At 37.0% G+C, this 22,500-nt stretch overlaps 1 protein-coding gene across 1 annotated transcript in view; it reads right to left on the bottom strand.

Annotated features, from left to right (window-relative positions):
• LOC135218106 (plexin-B-like) overlaps positions 1 to 22,500 on the bottom strand; it is a 535,564-nt gene that overhangs the window by 283,334 nt on the left and 229,730 nt on the right. Inside the window, exon 4 of the mRNA XM_064254254.1 lies at positions 5,746 to 5,874. Within this exon, the coding sequence (XP_064110324.1) occupies positions 5,746 to 5,874 (129 nt within the window). The remainder of the gene's footprint in view (positions 1 to 5,745; positions 5,875 to 22,500) is intronic.

Here is a 22,500-nt window from a genome sequence, read left to right as displayed (position 1 = left end):
GTGTGTGTGTACTGACACCCTGCTTCATATCGACTAACTTTCAAAGTGAAAATCACATAAAAGTAACCAATACCTTAGGTTAATTTTCTCAATATCGGTATTCTCAACAAAAATAATGAACATCATACCATTTCCTTGCTTATTTGTGTATATATATATATATATATATATTACCCCTATATATATATATATATATTTTTTGTCGTGTGTGTGTGTGTGTGTGTGTGTGCGTGCTGCGCGGCGCTTTTGGGGAAAGAACCCCTCCCCCCCTAAAAAAAAAAAAAAAAAAAAAAAAAAAAAACTTAAAAAAAAAAAAAAAAAAAAAAAAAAAAAAAAAAAAAAAAACAGGATAACAATGCTTCCTTGGTGAGGGTCATGTCACTCCAATTCACCACAACCAAAGACAGAATGCGAGGCTGCACGATGATCATCCGGATAAGAAACAGGAGGAAAACAGGAGGACTGAATCTTGAGCTCATAATGAATAAGATGAGCCAACAGTTATGATGGTGATATGTCCTGTAAGCCTAAGACCTTCATTGGAATAACAAAGGGAAAAGACGGCATACAAAACAAAATGCATTTCCACTATTTCTTTCCTATTTCTTTGCCGGACGTGGAATCTCCCAAAGGGCCCGAAGAACGATAGGCCTACACAAGAAAAAAAAAAAAATTAAAACACGGGCGCCAGACACTATCCTCCTACCTCCTCCCCTTTTTCCCAGAAAAAAAAAAAAAAAAAAACACACATCCCAAGCAGACAGGCGAGATAACAGATAAGAACGAAATCCAAAGAACTCACAAACTTGACAGCTACTCAACAGTGGCCTTCTATTATCCCCAGAGAAAAATGGTGGCGGTTTTACGAAAACATTAAGGAAAATATAATCACTGTATCTGGCAGGTAATGATATAAACCATAAGGTAATGTTATAAGGCTGTATAAATGCATATGACAGTTTCTCTATTTGCATAAAGACAAATAAATATTATATATATATATATATATATATATATATATATATTAAATAAATAAATTATATAGACTATATTGTTTATTTATTTTTTATTTGTATTTGTGCAAATGGAGAAACTGTCATATGCATTTATAAAGCCTTATACATTACTTTACGGTTTATATCATTACCTGCCAGATGCAGTGATTATATATTCCTTAATATATATATACATACATATATATATATATATATATATATATATATATATATATATATATAATATAAACAAACAAACGTTGCATTTTAATCGACTGATTAATATTCATCAATCATCATGGAAAGCTAAAGAAACAAAAATTATAGTTTGTTTTCATTCCCAATACCACCAAGCAAGCGTTCGTGTTCGCCTCCTTTCCAGCGGAACGAACAAGATCGGTTGACCTTGAAATACCCAACCAAACTGTCGTCAACAAACGACGTCGAAAATGTTATCGGGAGAATGTAATTCCTTAAAGGACCAAATAAGGAACCGCAACCAGGCCATACCATCGGCCGAGAGATTAATTGGAACGTCACAAACAACCATTTGTTCCTTCCTAACCAAACCCGTCATGACTCAAGTTCACCGAAATGGATGAGAATCTACGTCGGGCGATGTGCGTGTAAATAATAAATAAAATAATAATAATAAAATAATATAATAATAATAATAACTAAGAATATAATAATAATAATAATAATATAATAAAAAATAATAAATGGGTTCTATTGAAGGAGATTGCTGCTTCAGCTGCATTTATTTTATAGAAGTTCTTTTTTTTATTCTACTGAAAAAGCCGTAATAAGAAGAATTGAAAAGAACTTCTATCAAATAAATGCAGCTGAAGCAGCAGCAATCTCCTTCAATAGAACATGTTTGAAAGATGGTCTTCTACCTAAATAATAATAATAATAATAATAATAATAATAATAATAATAATAATAATAATAATAATAATATAACCGACAAATTTCTCAGAAAGGATTATATATCAAGTGGCGTGCCATAAAATGATCAATAGTAAATTTATGTGCGAGCGAAATATTTATGAAGGACTCTGAGCAGTTTGTGAACCTCTATAATTTATACATATTTAATGAAATACAAGGAATTGACCGCTGCCCATCTGTTATCCCTTGTAAAACTACTACTATAATATTTTCTCGATGCAATTCAGCGGGCTGTTTACATTATGGGACAACATAAACAAACTCACGAAAACCACATATGCTGGTTGCTACAATAACTGAACATTTATAATTCAGACAAAATAGGATCAAGCCTAGAAAATTACCATACACCGATGAGTCATATTTTTAAATATTTTAATTTCATAGTCTTTGTTTTGAAATTTGTTGGCTAAAGTAGACAAATTCTGGAATCCTTCTCAAGTACCACTTCAAGCGGATCAGTAAGCCAGCTAAGTTCCCTCGGCGCCCCATAAGCATCTTGATTTACAATATTTTAATCCCATCAAGTTCCTTACCTGAGGAGGAGGGCGGTAACCCTTCAGATATGGCGGTCAAATCCTTTTTACTGAGCCGAAGGCCGATAAAAGCTAATGAAAGGCAACACTCGGAAAAATTTATACGTCGCAGTCTCTCAGCCTCCAAATTAATTATCATTTAAATAAACATTATGGTCGGCGATAACAGGGTGACAACGAACAAGGTCCAGACCTTTCGCTGGGCAGGCGAGGTCAAGGGCGAGAAGGAACTCCAAGCGACGTTTGTTATAATATTTTAAACGTAGAAAATCAACTGCACCACACGTTACAGAGATGATAGGTAATGGTTCATTCACTAAATCGATCCGATTCCTTAAAAGTTCGCAAGAGGAGTTTTCACGCTGAGCCTTCATGAAGCCGCGGTATAAAGAAGTAAATGAGGGATCGAACAGACTGCAATGGCGATTTTATGTAGTAAACTGACAGGATATATTTTGAATCTGTCGCTTGCATTAAATTACGATGTGGTTTGTTTAAAGTGACGGAAAGAAAGGGCAAGACCGAGAGAGAGAGAGAGAGAGAGAGAGAGAGAGAGAGAGAGAGAGAGAGAGAGAGAGAGAGAGAGAGAGAGAGAGGCCATCATGCAACGTTCAAGATCCTGTTGGGTAGACAAAAGCCAGTTTCCAGTCAATGCAGTCATCTATAAGCCAAGTAAATAGAGGTTTATCTATATTTAAACAATGAGCTTTGATAACATTCCAGATCTTCACAGAGCGACTATGGTTTACTCAACAGCCTGTCTGAAGCGTCTATATAAAACTTATTTTATAGATATACATGTGATTAGTATATGTAACTAATAACCTGACTATGAATCATAACTGAATCCTAGATTTATAATCACAAAAATGAAACAAGGCCTATGTAATCAAAACAACAAACTGGATACGGAGCAATATAGACTAACAACGAAACTAAACCCAGCACAGATAAGCCAGTAACATCCACTGACTAAGAATGAGAATATAATTTAATTTCTACGGTTTGCATGCCACGCCCATCTTCTTCAGTGCTATCCAAGTCAAAGGGGATTAAATTCAATTATGTGTATGGCACCTCTGTATAAGGGACTGATTTTGGGTGCCTTAGCTTCAAGAGCTCTATTTCGAATTATTTTCATTATTATCACTTCTTTTTAGTCCACCCTTCCTTTTTTTTTTTTACTTTAAGATCAATGTATAAATCCATACCACTAAAATTCTGATAGTACATAAAATACAATATCCAAATTTTTCGACATACCAAACAAAAACCATTAGCCCCTACACAGTTTTAAAGCAATGTTATATTGACGTTCCCGCGAAATTCTAGAATATGAAAATGGAAAACACAGTATAATAACTTTGCAAGCTTGATTCAAATGCAAATCTCTAGGACTTCCATGGCTTCTCGTTCTGAAAAATCTACTATGATTGTAATTTAATCGACTGTAACTACCAATACGTTACTGAATTACAGTTCCCAAAGTTGCATGGTCAAAAGAATGAATATCGTTCAGTAAGAGGGACTGAACACTGCTCATGAGAATAGAATAGACTAGAATACAGAATTTAGGCAACGGGCTAAGCTCTGGGACCTATGAGGTCATTCAGCGCTGAAACGGAAATTAACAGAAAGAAAGTTTGAAAGATGTAACAGGAGGAAAACCTAATAGTTGCACTTTGAATCAATTGTTAGAGAGGGTGGAAAGTAAGATGGAAGGAAGAGAGTATGAAGAGAGCTACAGTCAAAGGAATGAGAGTTTCCAGCTATGGGCCGAAGTGACGCCGCTGCAAAGACCCTAAGTATTGCCTACAGTGTACCAGTGAAGTGAACTAACGGCACTCTTACAACCGAATGAAACTGAAATTTATGCAATATCTTAACATATGCATCAAGGTAACAGAGAAATATTTCAAATCTTAGCATATATTCTTTAACATGTACATCCCCCATGGGAAACTGCCCATGAGGCCCTGAAGTAATGGAAGTCTTTTGCACACGTGCACCATCCTCCATTAATCAATTTCAAAGGCGTTAAGAAGTAACACACCATTCAGATAAGGTATATTTAAATTCATGCAAACATTATATAAATACTTTGCTTTGCCTTAGAGCTATTTACTTTTATCTCTACAGCCCCATAGACACACTCACACACACAATTTGGAGGAAACTCGGAATTGATGAAAAGGAATAACTTACGAGCAATACACGAAATCACTTTTATGAGCCGCTCATAAACAAGATTCCCAAAGCCACAGTATTATTCCATCTGAAACTCTGGCCTTCCTCGACTTTCACGCTCGTTGGTCGGACGCCCCTCCCAACAGGTCCCCCCCTTTGAACCCCGACCCCACCCCAAACATGGGGCGCCATTCCAAAATCCATTCCCGAGTAAACGACCTTAACCCTACCACTCCAACCATCTTCATTTCCATAACATTGCCATTTCTGAAACAATTCCTTTTCCATCCATTCCTTCATCCCAAACTTTAACCCTCCTCCTCCTCACCCTCTCTCTTTCTCCATTTTCTATTTAGCTATCCATTTCATGCCAACGCCTTGCTTAGCCCACTCGAGAGAGAGAGAGAGAGAGAGAGAGAGAGAGAGAGAGAGAGAGAGAGAGAGAGAGAGAGTTTTTTCCCTCGCTTTTCGTCCGAAAAGAACCATCTATCACTTCTCTCGCCACGCGGAGCGTCAAGAAAGCCCATACACTAGGCACTAAAAGCTTCTCGCCACTGCCGCAGATAACGAGAGAGAGAGAGAGAGAGAGAGAGAGAGAGAGAGAGAGAGAGAGAGAGAGAGAGGCTGTGCATGGTGGGGAACAACGCCACTGGGTACAGAAAATCACCCAAATGGATTTTCATATGTAAAAACAATATATCTATTTACCATACCACTGGCAGATTCTTCTTGTATTTGATTTCGCACTCCAATGCCGCTGCTGTATCTTCAATTTCAAGTCTTTATCTTATATTAAAATACACACTTATTACGCTCTATCTTAAGAGAAAATAAATTATGCCCATCTGACAAATTGTCTTGAGCAAAACTAAATGGAAAAAAATACCATTTGTACTGGAAGGCGGGAAAGGAAATCCATAATTACTCAAATTTCAATTATCAACAGAGATAGGGAACTCATAATTTATACCATGCTTGAATTTTACAAGCAACATAATATCTACAGAGAGAGAGAGAGAGAGAGAGAGAGAAAACATTTCATCTTTTGGTCCTGAGGAATAGCCAGTACTTACCCTTGTAGTGGTGAGGATGAAGAGGTGGGTGCCCGTCGTATCCAACACCATATCCGGCAGGACACGGCTGCCTTCGTCGATGACGTCTTCGCCGTATTCAGCCGCGTCTTCAGGACCGGCCAAAAGGGCCTGAGGGAAAAAGAAAGACATACTTTAATAACTGAGCAGCGTTTAATAAACATTAGTCTTTTTGCCTAATCAGGGTTGAAATAAACACAAGCCACTGTCAGTCGCAATCTTAATCCAGAGATTAATTATAAATAGTTAGACGTTCCTTCTACAGTAACTGATGATAAAAAGTTTTGCCTGCTACACCAGTATTTTCAAATACATAAAAAATAATCAGAATTTGTTAATGTATAATGTCACTACGTTAAATTTGTATTCATTATAAATCAATTACAACTCATAAAACAGGACATTCCTGGAAACATACTGAATCAAAATAAACCTCTTGAACAATCGAAAATATCTTCATTCCAGGTTTATACTTCACAGACATCACTGACTTCCAGCGAGTAAATGGAGTGGTGTTCAATTCATGTTCCAACCTTTACCACTCTTTCACGCAGTTGTACCAGCATATATTAAATCTCTCTCTCTCTCTCTCTCTCTCTCTCTCTCTCTCTCTCTCTCTCTCTCTCTCTCTCTCTCTTTCCAACGATGGATGAGAATTCAAAACTTTTTGTTATTAATCAACCTTTCTATGCATACAAACCGTTGGGCTAAAATTTCTTGAAGAAAAGGAACTGTACATCCTATCTTAAAAGTGCTGTATAACTCTTTAAAATTCAAATATTGTTGATGAACAGCCCTCCTTTTATTCTCATTAAGAGGAAATTCAAGAATGAAAGGTTTCTTCCATATTCCCACCACTAAAAATAGCAATCACTCCTGTTTAACATCATCAAAGTTGTAATAACTTTCATATCTAATTTTTTCTGTCAAAAATGAAATTTGCTCTTTTTCTTTTTTTATTCAGTAAAGAGGAAATTTTCTTGAAAGGATACTGGTACGTCAAAACCCTATGTGACAAACAATTTTTCAGTTTAGGGCTCACAAATAAAAGAAACTGGTAGCTACAAAGAGTGCACAATACATCACTGACCTTAGCCTGAGGGTGAAAAGAACGAGGTCAAGAATAAATATCTATTTTATTATGCAAAACGACGCGTTCTTGTGAATCAGCCGTGGCATGCCAGGTAGGCACACCAAACAGAGCATTCACATTCATACATCAAATCCTTAAGGGCAGGCCTACAGTCACACAGATACTGCCCGAGATCACACGAGTTGGGGGGGGGGGGGGTGTCTTTTCGATGGGCCATTCTTCAAATATGACAAGCTTGATCAGCAGACCCCCATAATTCACGCAGAGTACAACCAATGCTTTCCTAGGCCTATATGGAAAGATACGTGACCTGCCATATTTTGTGAAATGTTACGTACCTTCACTCTAAAAATTAAGGGGCGTGTCTATATAATTTATCTATATACACACATACAATATATATATATATATATATATATATATATATATATATTATATAATATATATAATACACATATATATTTATCGTGTTTGTGTGTATGTGCATATATACACACATACAAACACACACACAATATATATTATATATATATATATATATATTATATATATATATACATATATATGTATATAATATATATATATATATATATATTATACATACTACATAGTATACATGTGTAATTCGTAAATTCCCCATATTTAACTAGATTTTACAGAATTCTATACAAAACGTTAATCATGCTCCCTTGGTGGAAAAATGGTTGTCATCAAAACTAACTGCTTTAATCAATACGACGACCCTAGCAGGTTCTTGTGCTTTGAACAAGCAGTGTAATGAATAATAAAGCAAAATTACACGTTGTGCAAAGGGATTTTGCAAATACGAGATAACTGTTTAAACAATTCCATTTTATATCTTGCTTTTTCCATCCGTTAATGAGTGATTTTAAAGATAAATACTCGATGTCTAATTTTTACGGCATTGCTTTGAGGTTCAACCCTGACAGCAGTATTTCAAAGTCATTGCGCTAGCTAGTAAATTAGATTCTATTGAATAATAAGGTTTCTTTACTACAAAATCTTTGATAGTTAATGATAAGAAGCGATTTCAACTTAATCTGAAAAGGTAAAATGGGTAAGCATAACTGACTATTAAAATCAAGAAAAGCATTAAATCAGTATAAAGCGGTGGCCACGTATAAAGTCGAACCAACTCAAGCAGACTCTCTCTCTCTCTGTCTCTCTCTAGCAACGGGCGTGAGGCAGCCTTCAAAATATTCACCAAAGACGCGTTAATAGCCATGAATTAAGGCCCCACTTGCTGGTCATATTGACAAGTGTGTGATTTAGCAACTCACTCAAACAATGGATGGCCCCCAGATGGTACTCGCTTATCTTTACGGAAAAAGGTGAGGGTGGGGGGGGGGGGGGGGGGGGGGTTTAAAGACGAAAATGTGGGGTGGGTTGGGTTCGCTGGTGTGGGAATAAGAAAAAGGAAGCTAGTACTGGATTTTGAAATTACAATTCCGTACAGTCGACTATCCTAGGCTACACCAAACGAATACAAATTACGCTAGAATATGTTTATATTTGGTCAAAAGTCTTATATCCAGTCTTAACTCATAATAAATCTATTTCTAATTTGATTTATATATATATATATATATATATATATATATATATATTATATATATGTATATATACATCTACTTGCATTAAAAGCCATGAGACTGTCCTACAAACTTCTCACTTACTACAATTTACGATAGTTTATGATAAAAAAATAATGATGACTGAAAATGAAAATCACGAATTCCTCCGAAAAAGAAAACACCTTTGATATACCCGGCACCAAAGAACAAACCCCCCCCCCCCCACAACCCCCAACAAAAAAAATAAATAAAAAATTTAAAAAAGAAAAGAATGCCAAGTTCTACTTGGAAAAGAGATTAAACAGTAAGTCGACTCCTCCAACTGAATAAAATCAACTTCCGACAAAACACGTAAATCGCCGCGCACAAACTCGCAAACTTTGCACATCCAATGAATGCCGAGGGAGAACTGCCCTTCAAAGATCTAAGAAGTGAAGAAGAGAAATGTCCCCGAGAGAATGAAAATCCTGTTTTCCCCTTCGAGTGAAAGTTAAGAAGGAACGACGATAAATAACAGGCGAGAATGAATACACTAGAAAGTCTTGTTATTTGTTTACGACCAGCGGTGAAATAAACGACCCACTACAGGAAATGGAAGGGTCCTTACGCAAGGTAAACTCCGAAATGAGGCAATCAGGCCTAATGAATAAAAAATCCGAACCATTTCTACAGAATATATCTGACAAAGAACCACCGATAAGGTCCCCTCCAGAAAACTGGAGAATTTCATGTGTCGCGAAAATAGGGGAGTGAAGATACAGGTAAAGAGCGTCAATGAAGACGGTCCTAATCCTGAGACTAAACAGAAGGGGAAAAACAAAGGGGAAAAGAAGGAGCCTGTGAATTTGGCAAACGAAACACGAGCAATTCAAGACACAGGAGAGACTTCAAGAAGACGTTCTCTCAGGACTCTTTTAAAATCTGCTCTCCTCGGGAGACCGTCCCAGGCGTCACATCACCCGGATTCGAATAACGATGCAGGGATGAATGCAGACACGCTTCCGGCGAACGAAGGAGACGCACATAATGGATGAGCAGAGAGAGAGAGAGAGAGAGAGAGAGAGAGAGAGAGAGAGGTAATCTGGACAATCCCTGTGATTGACTCGCAGCTTCAGCAAGGCTGATAGTGGCCTTCAATCCTTCCTGAACCCCCTTCCCCTCCTTTCGACCCACCTCTTACTATCACCCCCACCCCACCCCACCTCTTTGCATCTTCCCAAAATCCTTTCTGCTCGTTCCCTACTTACTTGCACCTCCTCTTCCCAGCCAAAAATCCCCAAATGCTTTTGGAGGAACCTGACTTTCACGCCCGGTTCCCAACTGAAATCAAACCTTTTCCAGTTGTGTTAAGCTCTTGCATGCATTTCTCTGGCTGGCTTTCCTTTGACTACAAAAGAACGAATTCTCGTAGATCTTGAAAGCGCTTTTTTTCAAATTTATAAATGAGAAAAATGCGCATTTGTTTAATACTAGCATTGAATCATATAAAGCATAAAAAACAAAAGCTTAAAGTTATAAGATGTGGATAAAGCAAAAGAATAGAGTGGTCTAAAACAAAACCTCAGTTGATATGTTTTTGCAATCGCTATAGGTTAATGAAAATTCAAATATAAACAGTCACCTTCAACCTTGCTTTAAAATGGATAGGTAAAATTACACAGCTTTTATTAACAGTGACTATTACATTTTGTTATACGAATTTAAATAACAGGCAATACAGTCTATTGGCCTCAGAATCATATAATTGGCAAAATACTTGGCCTCAGAATCATATAATTGGCAAAATACTTGGCCTCAGAATCATATAATTGGCAAAATACTTGGCCTCAGAATCATATATTGGCAAATACTGGCCTCAGAATCATATAATTGGCAAAATACTTGGCCTCAGAATCATATAATTGGCAAAATACTTGTATATCAAATCTATTTCTTTCATGAGGCAGCCGAATACAAAGAAGACTTCTACGCAGTCAACAAGATTAGTCTTCAAATAACAATAATAGGCCACAATCGATCACTCGCTACCCTACCATTAAATAGCATAACAGATTCAGGGATCTCACACTGAATAATATAAAATACCAAATGCAATCTTTTCTCAGACTACCAGCGGAAAAGAATACAGAAGCATATAATGATTATAAATGGACACAGTTGCTGTTCAATTATAAATAAATGTACAGCGTGTAATTAGACTTAATAGCAGAGAGATAAGATATACAAAGCGACATGTTGTTCTTTTCAGATGCTCCTCATTCTCACTTACCCAGAAACATGTGCACGTCCACACACACACACACACACTATATGTATATTATATATATATATATATATATAATATATATATATATATATATATATATATATATACATACATGTGTATATGTGTAAACATGATGACCAAAAGACACGAGAGAGAGAGAGAGAGAGAGAGACGAGGAGAGAGAGAGAGAGAGAGAAACATTCTTCACATTTTACCATAGGGTAAAAGAAGTTTCTCTTATCTCCATAACATCAATTCCTTCCTGTTCGGAGATCTCAAATATTTACGTTCCTTAACAGTCACCTTCCATTTGAGGCATTCCTTTCTCATCCGTTCTCTCTCTCTCTCTCTCTCTCTCTCTCTCTCTCTTCTCTCTCTCTCTCTCTCTCTCTCTCTCTCTCTATAGAAAGCAATATTTCACGATACAAACGACAAAGTTGTTCTATTCATACTCATATTTCTTCCCACTTTCGTGTTATTCCCTAAGATGAATATATAATAATATATATAATAATATATTATATATATATATATATATATATAACATATATAAATTATATAATTATATATATATATATATATATATAATATATATACTTGGTGAGATTTTAAAAGGCTCAGATGTCAATTCTATGTAATCACGCGGGATCATTATTTTCTTCTTTTTTTAACAAAACGTACCCGAACCCATTTTTCAGTTATATAGAGGAATGCAAGAAACGATCTTCAATAAAATACAGATGAAATACGCTAGATCATAAACGAAGAAAATGTATTATCATTTTAATGAAGTCATAAAATGTTGTATGCAATACAAGAACAACAAACATGTATATAAGACTTTATGATAGCAAGAATTCCCATAACAAAGCACTTTCAGAAGTGCAGTGTTATCTAGAGCATGCTGATACCACAAACGTTTTGCTCTCCTTTGTTAAAACTAACTTTAAATCAACAAAATCCGAAAGTAATTTATTATTTTTTTACAATACTTATTTCATTCAAACAATCTACGCCAAAAATATTTTTCTCTTCCGAATATAAAATAAGAGTAGAGTACCTACATACATTTAGGTATACTATTACCTAGATTGCCTTAAAAAAAAATTAATCGTAACCCTCCCGCTCTAGAAAACTTCTCAAAAAAATCATAACTTTAAACGGGAAAGAAAATTCCAGGGTAAAAGGCATTCTCACTCCCTCGACGCAAGAAAATGACCCCTCCAAAACCAGCCCAATAATTCAACAAATCCATCCCAATACCTCAAGTATAGATAGGGAAAACTTCATGTCTTACGTGACGAGGAGTCTCAAGTACAGGCTGGACCCGCCAGGTTCCGCCAGTCCCTCTCCACCTACTACTCTCCTCTTCACCTTTTGACTGACACTACCTGTAATTTGTGCGGAGGTGCCAAGGCGATAATTACACCTGCGGGCAACAATGGCACTCGTGCTGGAGGCACTGGTCGATGGCAGATAGGTGAAAGAATGTGCAAAACAAACAAGTTTCAGCCTTGGGACGACACGTGGTAGAGGCCAAAACCATTTCGTCAACAAGTAGGATTGTCGACCGTAGGTTCCTGCCTCAATAACGTCGGACCAGATCAATGAAACAGATAAAAGGGGCGGCGATGGTTCTGAGGCATTCCAAAGCCCCTTATACTTTGCCTAAACAGTAATGATACTGTCGGGGTGCATATGATTGGAATGATTGCAACGTTCAGCCGGGCTATATATGACAGGGGTAAAACCCAACGGAGAATAACTATAGGTGAAAGGCAAGGCAAGGAAGTTATTCACAGCTATTACGCTGCCTTGAAGAGAAGATGGAAAGGGAAGGGAACGTTATTACTTCATGAAATTATCCAAAGTTCGCCAACAAATGAAGGAGTTAGAGAAAGAATGTTAGGGGCAAATTTACATTCTTTCCAGTTTTAGGCAAGTCACTCATTTCCCAAAAAAGAATTTAGGTCCTAATATGGAATTATAAATTCTTCCCTCCCCGAACTTTGAATCTGATGCATTATATGTGACTTCCCGTCGATAAGCAGTCACTTATGTGACGTAAGTTCAAACGCAACTTTGCATCCTCAAACGTCCTACATAAAATAAAAAATATAAAATCGCTGGGCAAACCTGAGAACTGATTTTAGAGGTGGTAGTTTCATCAAAATTAAGTAAGCAAACAAAAGGAAGCGAAATTTAAAAAGAGAAAGAAAATTAAAAAAAGAGACACAATTCTCAAAAGCCTAATGTCTTATCAAATGAAATATATACACTTAAAATGTCATACTTAAGTATGAAAGAAAAGTTTAAGTTTTATACAAAACTGAGTGCGAGGTTTTTCAACTATTAGGCCCATAATCACCTTTACAGTTTCCACAGATTTAAATGATATGGTCACGATGGTTATGATGACTTAAAATACTTGTCATTTAAATACTTATCATTAGAGCGACTCAGGACCAAACTCCATAAAAATCACAGAAAGAGGATAAAAACAGATATTATAATAATAATTTACATACTATAACACATTGTAATATTTACTAGTCAGTTTCTCAATGATTAATAGCCATACTCTTTTAGATACTTAATAGACTAACCATAAATAAAGTAACTTCTCCAATTTAGCTTAAATTATTACAAAAATATAAAGCCTCTCTTAATGGGGAGGCACTCATAAAAATATATCACCTCTAAAAAAAACTTTTAAAAACAAACATTTAGAGAGAGAGAGAGAGAGAGAGAGAGAGAGAGAGAGAGAGAGAGAGAGAGAGAGAATTTACACTCGAATATTAGTCCGGTGTTTGGAAAATATGACTATGCACCGTAAGTCTGCTGTCACGGCACTCAAAACTTAGGATTTTCATATTAATGAGCATAAGATGATTCGAATTCACTTAATCTCCATTAAAACATCGTATAAATGATAACGTCCTATTCTTGATGTTACCTTTGAAAGTCGAATCATTTGCATATTTTCTTGTTACATGGTGTTTATAGCATAAAGAAAAACTGCAGTCAACATGTAAAGGCATATAAGAAATGAAGAAGTTAGTTTAATGACCCTGGGATCACTGGGAAAGGCAGAAAACTTCACCTTCAGAAAGTGAATGGTATGAAAGGAAAGCAAATCAGCTGACCCTTGAATTCGCAACTTCTACGCATTATCCGCAGGGCTATTAAGACTGGCGCTTACTCTCTGACGACAAGAGAGAGGAGGCGGCTAAGATCAAAATGTTCCCAAGCACAATGGCTATAGGTAATATCAATGCAACACGCACATTACAATGAAGACTAATACACTCTTGCAACATTCATTGCAAATTCTATGAACATCAAAGCGTTATTTAAGTAAATGATCCGGCGCCGGTGCCAAGCCCCTGACGACGACTACTGAGGGACTAATTAAAACAAGAGAGTATAATATGAGGAGGGCCGATACGCACCTCCTCGCCAATTTCCATAATAGTAAGACATCAACAAAGACCCGCCGGAGTAGTAAAGCCAAGCACCCCATAAAGTAGACTGTGATTAACTTCATTAGACGTGATCAAATATGCAGTAGCGTGAGTGGTGGCCGGTTGGCGTGTACGGTATGACTGCAGTTGGCAGCAGTTATCACACCTTGCCGACACTTTACCTGTCCGACTTACTTAGGGTTACGGCGACGAGAGAGTCGTTGACTAGGGCGGCTTTCTATTTCGACAAGACGCAGTTGTGTTCATTAAAAAAAAAAATGCCTGCTGATCAATTCTCGGCATTATCCGTAAATCAGTATAAAAAGAGCTGAAAAATCTGTAAATTTGCAATACAATCGGCAAAATACTTTTACGAGAACCACTCGAAAGCAAAACGCATCAAAAAGGGATTAGGCATATACTTTTTTAAAACGGCCGGCTTACATTCATGAGTCTTTAAATAAAACGCCATTTTCATAGATAAATCATCTTCAAATAATTCTCCGATATGTATATTACCTTTTCCACCTTCAACTCATAACTTTTACATCGAGTTTAAACCCATACCTACAATAACATGGGTATTATGCTACTCCTCCCACCTTTCTTATAGTCTTCCACGCCCTACCCATCTCTCTCTCTCTCTCTCTCTCTCTCTCTCTCTCTCTCTCTCCTCTCTCTCTCTCTCTCTCTCTCTCTCTCTCGTGGGACACACCGCCAACTTTTTTTTTTTTTACCTGCAAAACAGTCACTATATCTTGAAGCAACATTTAATAAATAATTCTGCAATTCAGTATTACTAACTGAACCAGTTTTACAATTCCACATGTCCTTTAAAAGCATATCTTTGCTATATACTATATATATAAATATATATATTATATATATATATATATATATATATATATATATATATATGATAGTAAATAATCGCTAATATCCTTCGAAACCATCCAGCCAAAAGAAAAGTCAATTCCATGAACTTATTTCCCAAAAAAGTTGTGAGAAAAATACGTAACTCAAGAAGGCGACGAGGAAAATTTATATATCGAAAAAAATACACTGAGTAAAAAATAGAAAGCCTTTAAATAAACAGGGGCCACTAACTGTCAAAAACAAGCTTTGCCTTAAACACAGAGGAAATACCTGAGTGACATTAGTTACCCGTTTTTTCTGTCCCTAAGTGAAAGACATACTATCACTTAGAGGTTTCATATTTTAAGAGCGGACCTCCCACCGTAACACCATCAAGAATGATACATCACCCTTAAGTCATCCACAAACAGCCCATGACACGGTCATGCACTAATTTTATTCATGTGTGCCGCGACTACTTTGTCATGGGTCTCTCAGTCTGTCATATATGTATGTATAAATATATAAATAGCGTGTGTACATGCGTATGTTTAGACGCAAGCCTTTTCACATCCCATCAGTATTAAATATTACCCCTTTTTTCACGGCATCTAATTCTAACCTGTCATTTCACGGTGTAGGTCTCATTAGTATAATACGCGGAATGTGTGGCCATGTGTGCGCACGTTCGTTCGTGTGGCACCGTGGCACCGACGGATCTAAACACACACGAAAAAAAGGGGGCATCAAACAGAAAAACAACGCCAACTTAAGAAAACTCGCCGTTTGTAGATAAATATGTCAAGGAGCCCCTTCCTGATCTGTTGCAACAACTGTGGCAGTGGTGATAGGTTTCGAGAGAAGCCGAGAGCACCGATGAAAAATGCAACACTTGTTTTCAAGTCGCGAATTAAAAAATATGGTGGCGGAGATGATATATGCCAAGTCCTGCCATGGGTAATGTTGTCTTCAAGGAATACACTCTTTTACTCAAGAACATTCATCTGACATGACAAGACGACATCTGGGATGCGTTAATGCATGCAGTCGTAGTTATTTTATTTTCACGGTGATGAGTTTAGCGTTTGAACAACCAGTAGCAGCCATATCCTAAAAGGAGGAGAACACAACAAAACACTGAATGACTGTCCCCCCCCCCCCCCCTCCCCCCCCCCTCTCTCTCTCTCTCTCTCTCTCTCTCTCTCTCTCTCTCTCTCTCTCTCTCTCTCTCTCTCTGTTCATTTAGAATCACGAACCTGAAACCAGAGTAACCTTATGACAAAAACAAATCTCAGGAAATAAGTACTTCACTTCATTATTTCACTACGACCCACAAACATACATCCATGCAAGGGTGCAGAAGGAAGCCAGCCGAAGTCTCGAGATCTCACTGGCTTTCTGAAGTTCCAGGTAAAACAGAAAAAAAAAACACAAACAGATAAAACGAATTACAAAGGACTCCCACCTGTAAAGAATAACACAGCTTCACAGTTAACTAAATACCACAGTAGGCACCAACAGAACAAACGTGTTACTATGAATTTGGGTCCTCGGGCAACAAAGCATTGTTTCTTTTTTTCTCTCTCTCACCCGACGCTCTCCCTTTCTTTCAAGGCAGTAGCGTGACAGCCAAGTACCAAGGCGATGGTTTGATAACATCGGATTTCGAACATCAGGATCGAGGGTGGTCGACTTTGGCTTTTCCTTCCATTTTTTTTTTTTTTTTTTTTTCATGAACCTGCTTTTTGTATACTTTCTTTGCATCTGCAAAACCCTTGGATCGTTCTTTCGTTTCCCCTTTTCTTCCTACCCTGTTATTTCTCAGCATCGCTCTTTATGCATTACAGCTTCCTTCTTCTCTGTTGCATTCTTAAATTTAAGTAAACTGGTGTCAAAGAGAGAGAGAGAGAGAGAGAGAGAGAGAGAGAGAGAGAGAGAGAACTGTAAGGTATTACAGACTCTACTGCGAAGTGCGTAACTTGATGCTACACGCATTCTGAACATAGACCTTAAAATAGCAACTTGTCAAAAGGAAGGAATTAAGCATCGAATCCGTAAAATCAAATCATCACACTTGAATGCAATTTGAAATAACTTCAGGGAAAGGTTCTTCATGGACCCCTTGATATAAAATGAAATTAGCGATGCCATCAGCAGTTAATTGTTACCACTCCTATATTCAGAAAATATGTAAAGGAATAAAATGTCTATAGTTTCTTCCACCGATAGAGATCTTTGCTGTATTATAACAAATAGAAGAACATCCTAACTTAAGATTTGCTGTACTACAACAAGTAAAATAAATTCCTAACTTGCGATTTTCTGTATTGCACCAAATAGATACATTCCAAGCTTAAGATTTACTGTTTTAAACAAACTGAAGAAATATGTATTGAATAATAGAAAACATATATACGAAAGAAGCGCATGATACCCCCACACTAACACCAAAAGAAGCAACTCCTTACGTAAAATAAAGAGAGAAAAAACACACACACAACCACCCCTATCCATCAACACACAAAACAAAGTCGTTATATAAACACAGACATAAAAGCCCCATGCATAAACACAAACACAAGCAACCCATAAACAGAAACACATGCAACCCCACACACCATTACATCGTAACATCCTGAACATCCTCCTTCACCTCAACCATAACAGGAACGCATCATACATATCCTCTCAGACCCTCCTTCACACACACACACACAACTCTCCCCCTTCCCCCACCCCCAAAACCAAGGTGACCCCCTCCCCCACACTCTCTTCCCTAACTAAAATTATACGCTAAACGGCAATCAGATCTGCCATGGATGTCTGCCAGGCACCACGAGGGGAGAACGAGGGGAAAGGGAGAAAAATGTAAAAGAGAAAAAGATGTATGAGAGGGAGAGAGAGAGAGAGACCTGACAGGAGGAGTACAAAAGAAAGAAGGAGAAGAATAAGAACTGAACATGAGACGTACGATTCTACCATTGACAGCATGAAAGACCCATAGCTTACAATTTACATCATGCGCTTAAAAAGCACGCGTTCCTTCAGACTATCCGCCGAGGGGGAAAAAAATCAAGAAAGGGACGAGTGTAACTAACATGTTTATCACGGCAGTGATTAATAGGATTACATGAGCCATAAAAATATTCCATCACCAAGTCCTGAATCACATGAATAACACTTGGACCGTGACGAAATTATGATAATCATTTGTTTTACTCCTGTTATTATCATTATTATTAGTTATTAGTTGTTTGTGTGAAGTATGAGAGAGAGAGAGAGAGAGAGAGAGAGAGAGAGAGAGAGAGAGAGAGAGAGACGAAAATGTTAAATCTGCTACGTAATTTTCGAAATAGTTAAAAGAAGCCGAAAAGATCAAGCAGAGGTAAATCCCGAAGCATACTTAAATCCCTTTTTATGTATCTTCATTGACTTCCTGTCCTGCACAATTTCTCTCCACTTGGCAGCCAAGGCCCACCCTCTCCCTTAAAACTCTTGAGCTTCCACCCCACCCCCAACCCCCACCCCCCGGTTGCCCTCCACCCCCACCCACAGCAACAGCACACTAAGTGCCACTGATAGCGCCACTAAATGTCACCGTGCCACACAGGAGCACATACCTCTCACACGCCTAAGAACACAAACCACTTAACATTATAAACCACTACGTGAGAGCAGCATTTTCAGTCGGGCATGAGTGGATATTGTCGGTTTTACCCTGACGAAGCCGACAGGTCTGGCGGGTCATCATGGAGTAATTTAAAAGCAAATTCAAAGGGGGCGCACCAATATCAAAGAGATAGGTCCCAAGCCGGTCACAGTATTCGATTACTTTTACAAAGGTTCATCAAAGGTGTGAGTAGAAAAATAAGATTCAGTTAAGTAACCCAAAAACCTTGACCAGTTCAGACCAGCGAAACTTTCTGTCAAGTAGCGCTCCTTTCTTCAATGTCTGAAACTCCAAAAATTATACGTAAACAGCAAATTGAAAATTGACTACGCAAGCTTCACCGATTGAAAAATTATATACAAGAAACGCGAGGTATGATGAACTTGACCACCTATTTAATTTCAGGCAACGCCTTTCTCTCACTTACAAAAGCTCAGACCTTCGAAACTGCCACATTAATCAGCCTCACCTGGCAATTTCAACTTTTAAATCTTTGGCGCTGGATGAAAACATCTAGCACAACTTACTTTACAAATGCCTCATATGTACTCCGATGTAACATAACTTAACTGGGGAAATGGATATTTGTCTTAAATGAAAATCGTAAGTTTTAGTCGTTTCTCTGAGCGGACACTAAGCACTCTTGCAGTGAGCATCAGTAAATTTGTACAAGAGTGTACACAAATAAATAGTGCATTTCCAAGAATTCAAATGAATTAATCTACTACCTCTCTCTATCACAAATATTTAAACTTGTGTTGTCTACTTGGTCGAGTGGGAACATGTACCGAAAATTTATACTTCACGTTACAAGGAAAACTTAACCTTATGTTTGAGTCGTTTCGCATCCTGCAAGGGGACAGGATAGGGGTGGGATGGTGCACTGGACCAGCATCCTCATCTCGTGTTTCATCGCGGGAAGGAAATGTTGCATCATCACTGGAGAAAACGTTGTTCATTGAATGAAATCAAACACACACAAGAAAACAACAAGTTTTTTCTGGTACAGTACAAATCACAAAGAAAATAAAAATCGAAAAGTTTCAAAGGCAAAAACTGATTTACTGATCTCTCTCTCTCTCTCTCGTCTCTCTCTCTCTCTCTCTCTCTCTCTCTCTCTCTCTCTCTATATATATATATATATAATATATATATATATATATATATAATATAGGGGGGTATATATATATATGTATATATGTGTGTATATATGTTATGTATGTAAGTGTGTATATAAATATACTATATAAATATATAAATATATATATATATACATATATATATTATATATATATATATATATATATATATATTTCACGTCCGTCCTAAAGTCTCTAAAAAAACGATAAAAACTCACGATACTGAAACGCTTTTTCGATCCCAAAATTCACTAATCCAACCCTAAACACACTCCAAAGAAATTTCCAAATCTTCAGAGTAGTTCAAGAAATAATGCCGATACTTTTCTGTTTCTCCATAGGGTTTACATTACTCAAGACTTGAGACATTTAAGTAATTTTAGCATTCACCGGCAGCAGATTACAACGAGCCAATCAAAACTAATGATTTATTTAGCATAACTTTTATAGTGAAGTACTGTCATTTTTGTGTTTACCTGAGTGAAAATAAAGTTTCATTTGGTTATCTGAAATATTAAAACATCTGTCTCTGAGAATGATAAGTTATAGAAACTAACTTGCAAAACTGCAGAAGCTGATTTGGATCTTCCCTAGATAGTGACCCCAAGGGTTTTCGGAGGTCGTTATCTAGGACTAATTTCTTGGAAGTCTGTATATTTATGATATTTACAGGCTTTTGCTTATGTTTTTACGGGCTTGTACTAAACACACCGCAAAGGTGGATACATCCCGGGATTAAAACCCTTGGAGTCACTCTCTAGGAAAACCCGCTGATTTTTTTTCTTTTAATTGATGACATGATGGCATACATTTGACGGCGTACTGATCAATCTTGTCTAGAAGTTTTTCTAGCTCTCAAATCCACCTACGATTAGCAACAACCGATAAACAACACAATCTCTATTTTACTGCTAAGGTCAACATGGGCATAGGCTTAATGGATTTTTAAGGATATTTATCCCACACCATTCCTTTCACAGCTAAGTTTGTGAATAAAAAAAAACGTGACTACTCGCAAATGGGGTGAGTGCTGCCAGTTGCTGAGAGAGAGAGAGAGAGAGAGAGAGAGAGAGAGAGAGAGAGAGAGAGAGAGAGAGAGAGAGAGAGAGAGAGATCTAATCAGTCATCGATTCAGTACCAACAAATATATAAATAAAGAAATAAATAAGAGAAGAGCAAAGGAGACATAAGTTTAACGGCACTCGAAAATATTCTTGGGAAAGTAAACGAGAGAGAGAGAGAGAGAGAGAGAGAGAGAGAGAGAGAGAGAGAGAGAGAGAGAGAGAGAGAGAAATCGCATGCAATCTTTAAGGGGGCTTTTTCTGTTTCTTCTGTCATTGACATTCTATGCAGCCAAGCAATGCGTACAAATGATCCACAGACACCCAACGAGACAAGTTTCCCCATCTCTCGAACACAAATAGGATGACTTGGAAAATACCCTCAGCATCACTCAATTAATTAAGTCTGTTCAGTAACTGCTCGTCCCAACAGACAGAAAAACACAGTTGTCTGTTCAGTAACTGCTCAACCCCAACAGAGAGAAAAACATATTTAAAAACCCATTCAATAAGGAGATTGGACTTCGGAATCTTTTAATATTAGATTTGTCAATCTTCCCCTAGAAGTTTAAGAGTAAAACTGAAAACATTACAAGAAACAAATACAAATACAGTAAACTTCGTGCCATTAAGCATTGAGAAATAACGATCAACAGCTATGAACGAATTATGAGTAAATGAAGATGGTGATTGTATTGCCTATCAGCCAAGCGGATATTATTCGAAATGAACATAAAAAAAATACAAATCTAGAAATTTGAAGCGTAATGCTTTTAAAGCTGTGATGAATTAACTACTCCAAGGATTAAAATATATTTATGTGGTGACTGAAACGTGACTAACATATAAATTAAATGTGTAATCCGACACTGAATGATGTTTGAAGTCTAATCCTTGAATTTGTGTATATACATATATATATATATATATATATATATATATATATATATTAATATATATATATATATATATGTATATATATTATATATATATGTATACTATAATATATATTATATATATAATATATACATATATATATGCCAGTTCCCGTTTGGAAGGTACAAGATACAGGATCGCGGTTTCTAAGCAACGATAATAGCAAACCTTTAAGGGTAAAGTTCCTAGCCATAACTACCCACAATCGTATAATTTCCAATTAGAAATATTTCATACGGGAAATTTCCGTAGAATTATAACTTGCTTACATATTTACCATATATAAGAAAATTTTACAGAGGACGGTAAGTTCCACAATCAAGTGTCAATGGCAGCAATCATTTCCATACATAATACGTCGAGAAAAAAAAAGTGGCAAGTGTTAGTATATTTGGGAGGAGGAAATGATGGTATAAGAAAAAAGGAAAAAAACGCGAGATAAAGGCACACTGCTTCCCAAATACCGAGCTTTAATTCCTGATATGTATAAAATCCTCTCACACCACACACACACACACACACACACACACACACACACACACACACACACACACAATGCCTTAAAACCCTAATACAGCATTATTCCTAAACACCTAAAGTAATAATTACAAGCATCAACGACTTTGGCTGCAAGTACCTGCGCAAACGAAAACAAATA

This window comes from Macrobrachium nipponense, chromosome 19 (assembly GCF_015104395.2).
Source record: "Macrobrachium nipponense isolate FS-2020 chromosome 19, ASM1510439v2, whole genome shotgun sequence".
Taxonomy (NCBI): domain Eukaryota; kingdom Metazoa; phylum Arthropoda; class Malacostraca; order Decapoda; family Palaemonidae; genus Macrobrachium; species Macrobrachium nipponense.
This window is presented reverse-complemented; position numbering and strand designations above follow the sequence as displayed.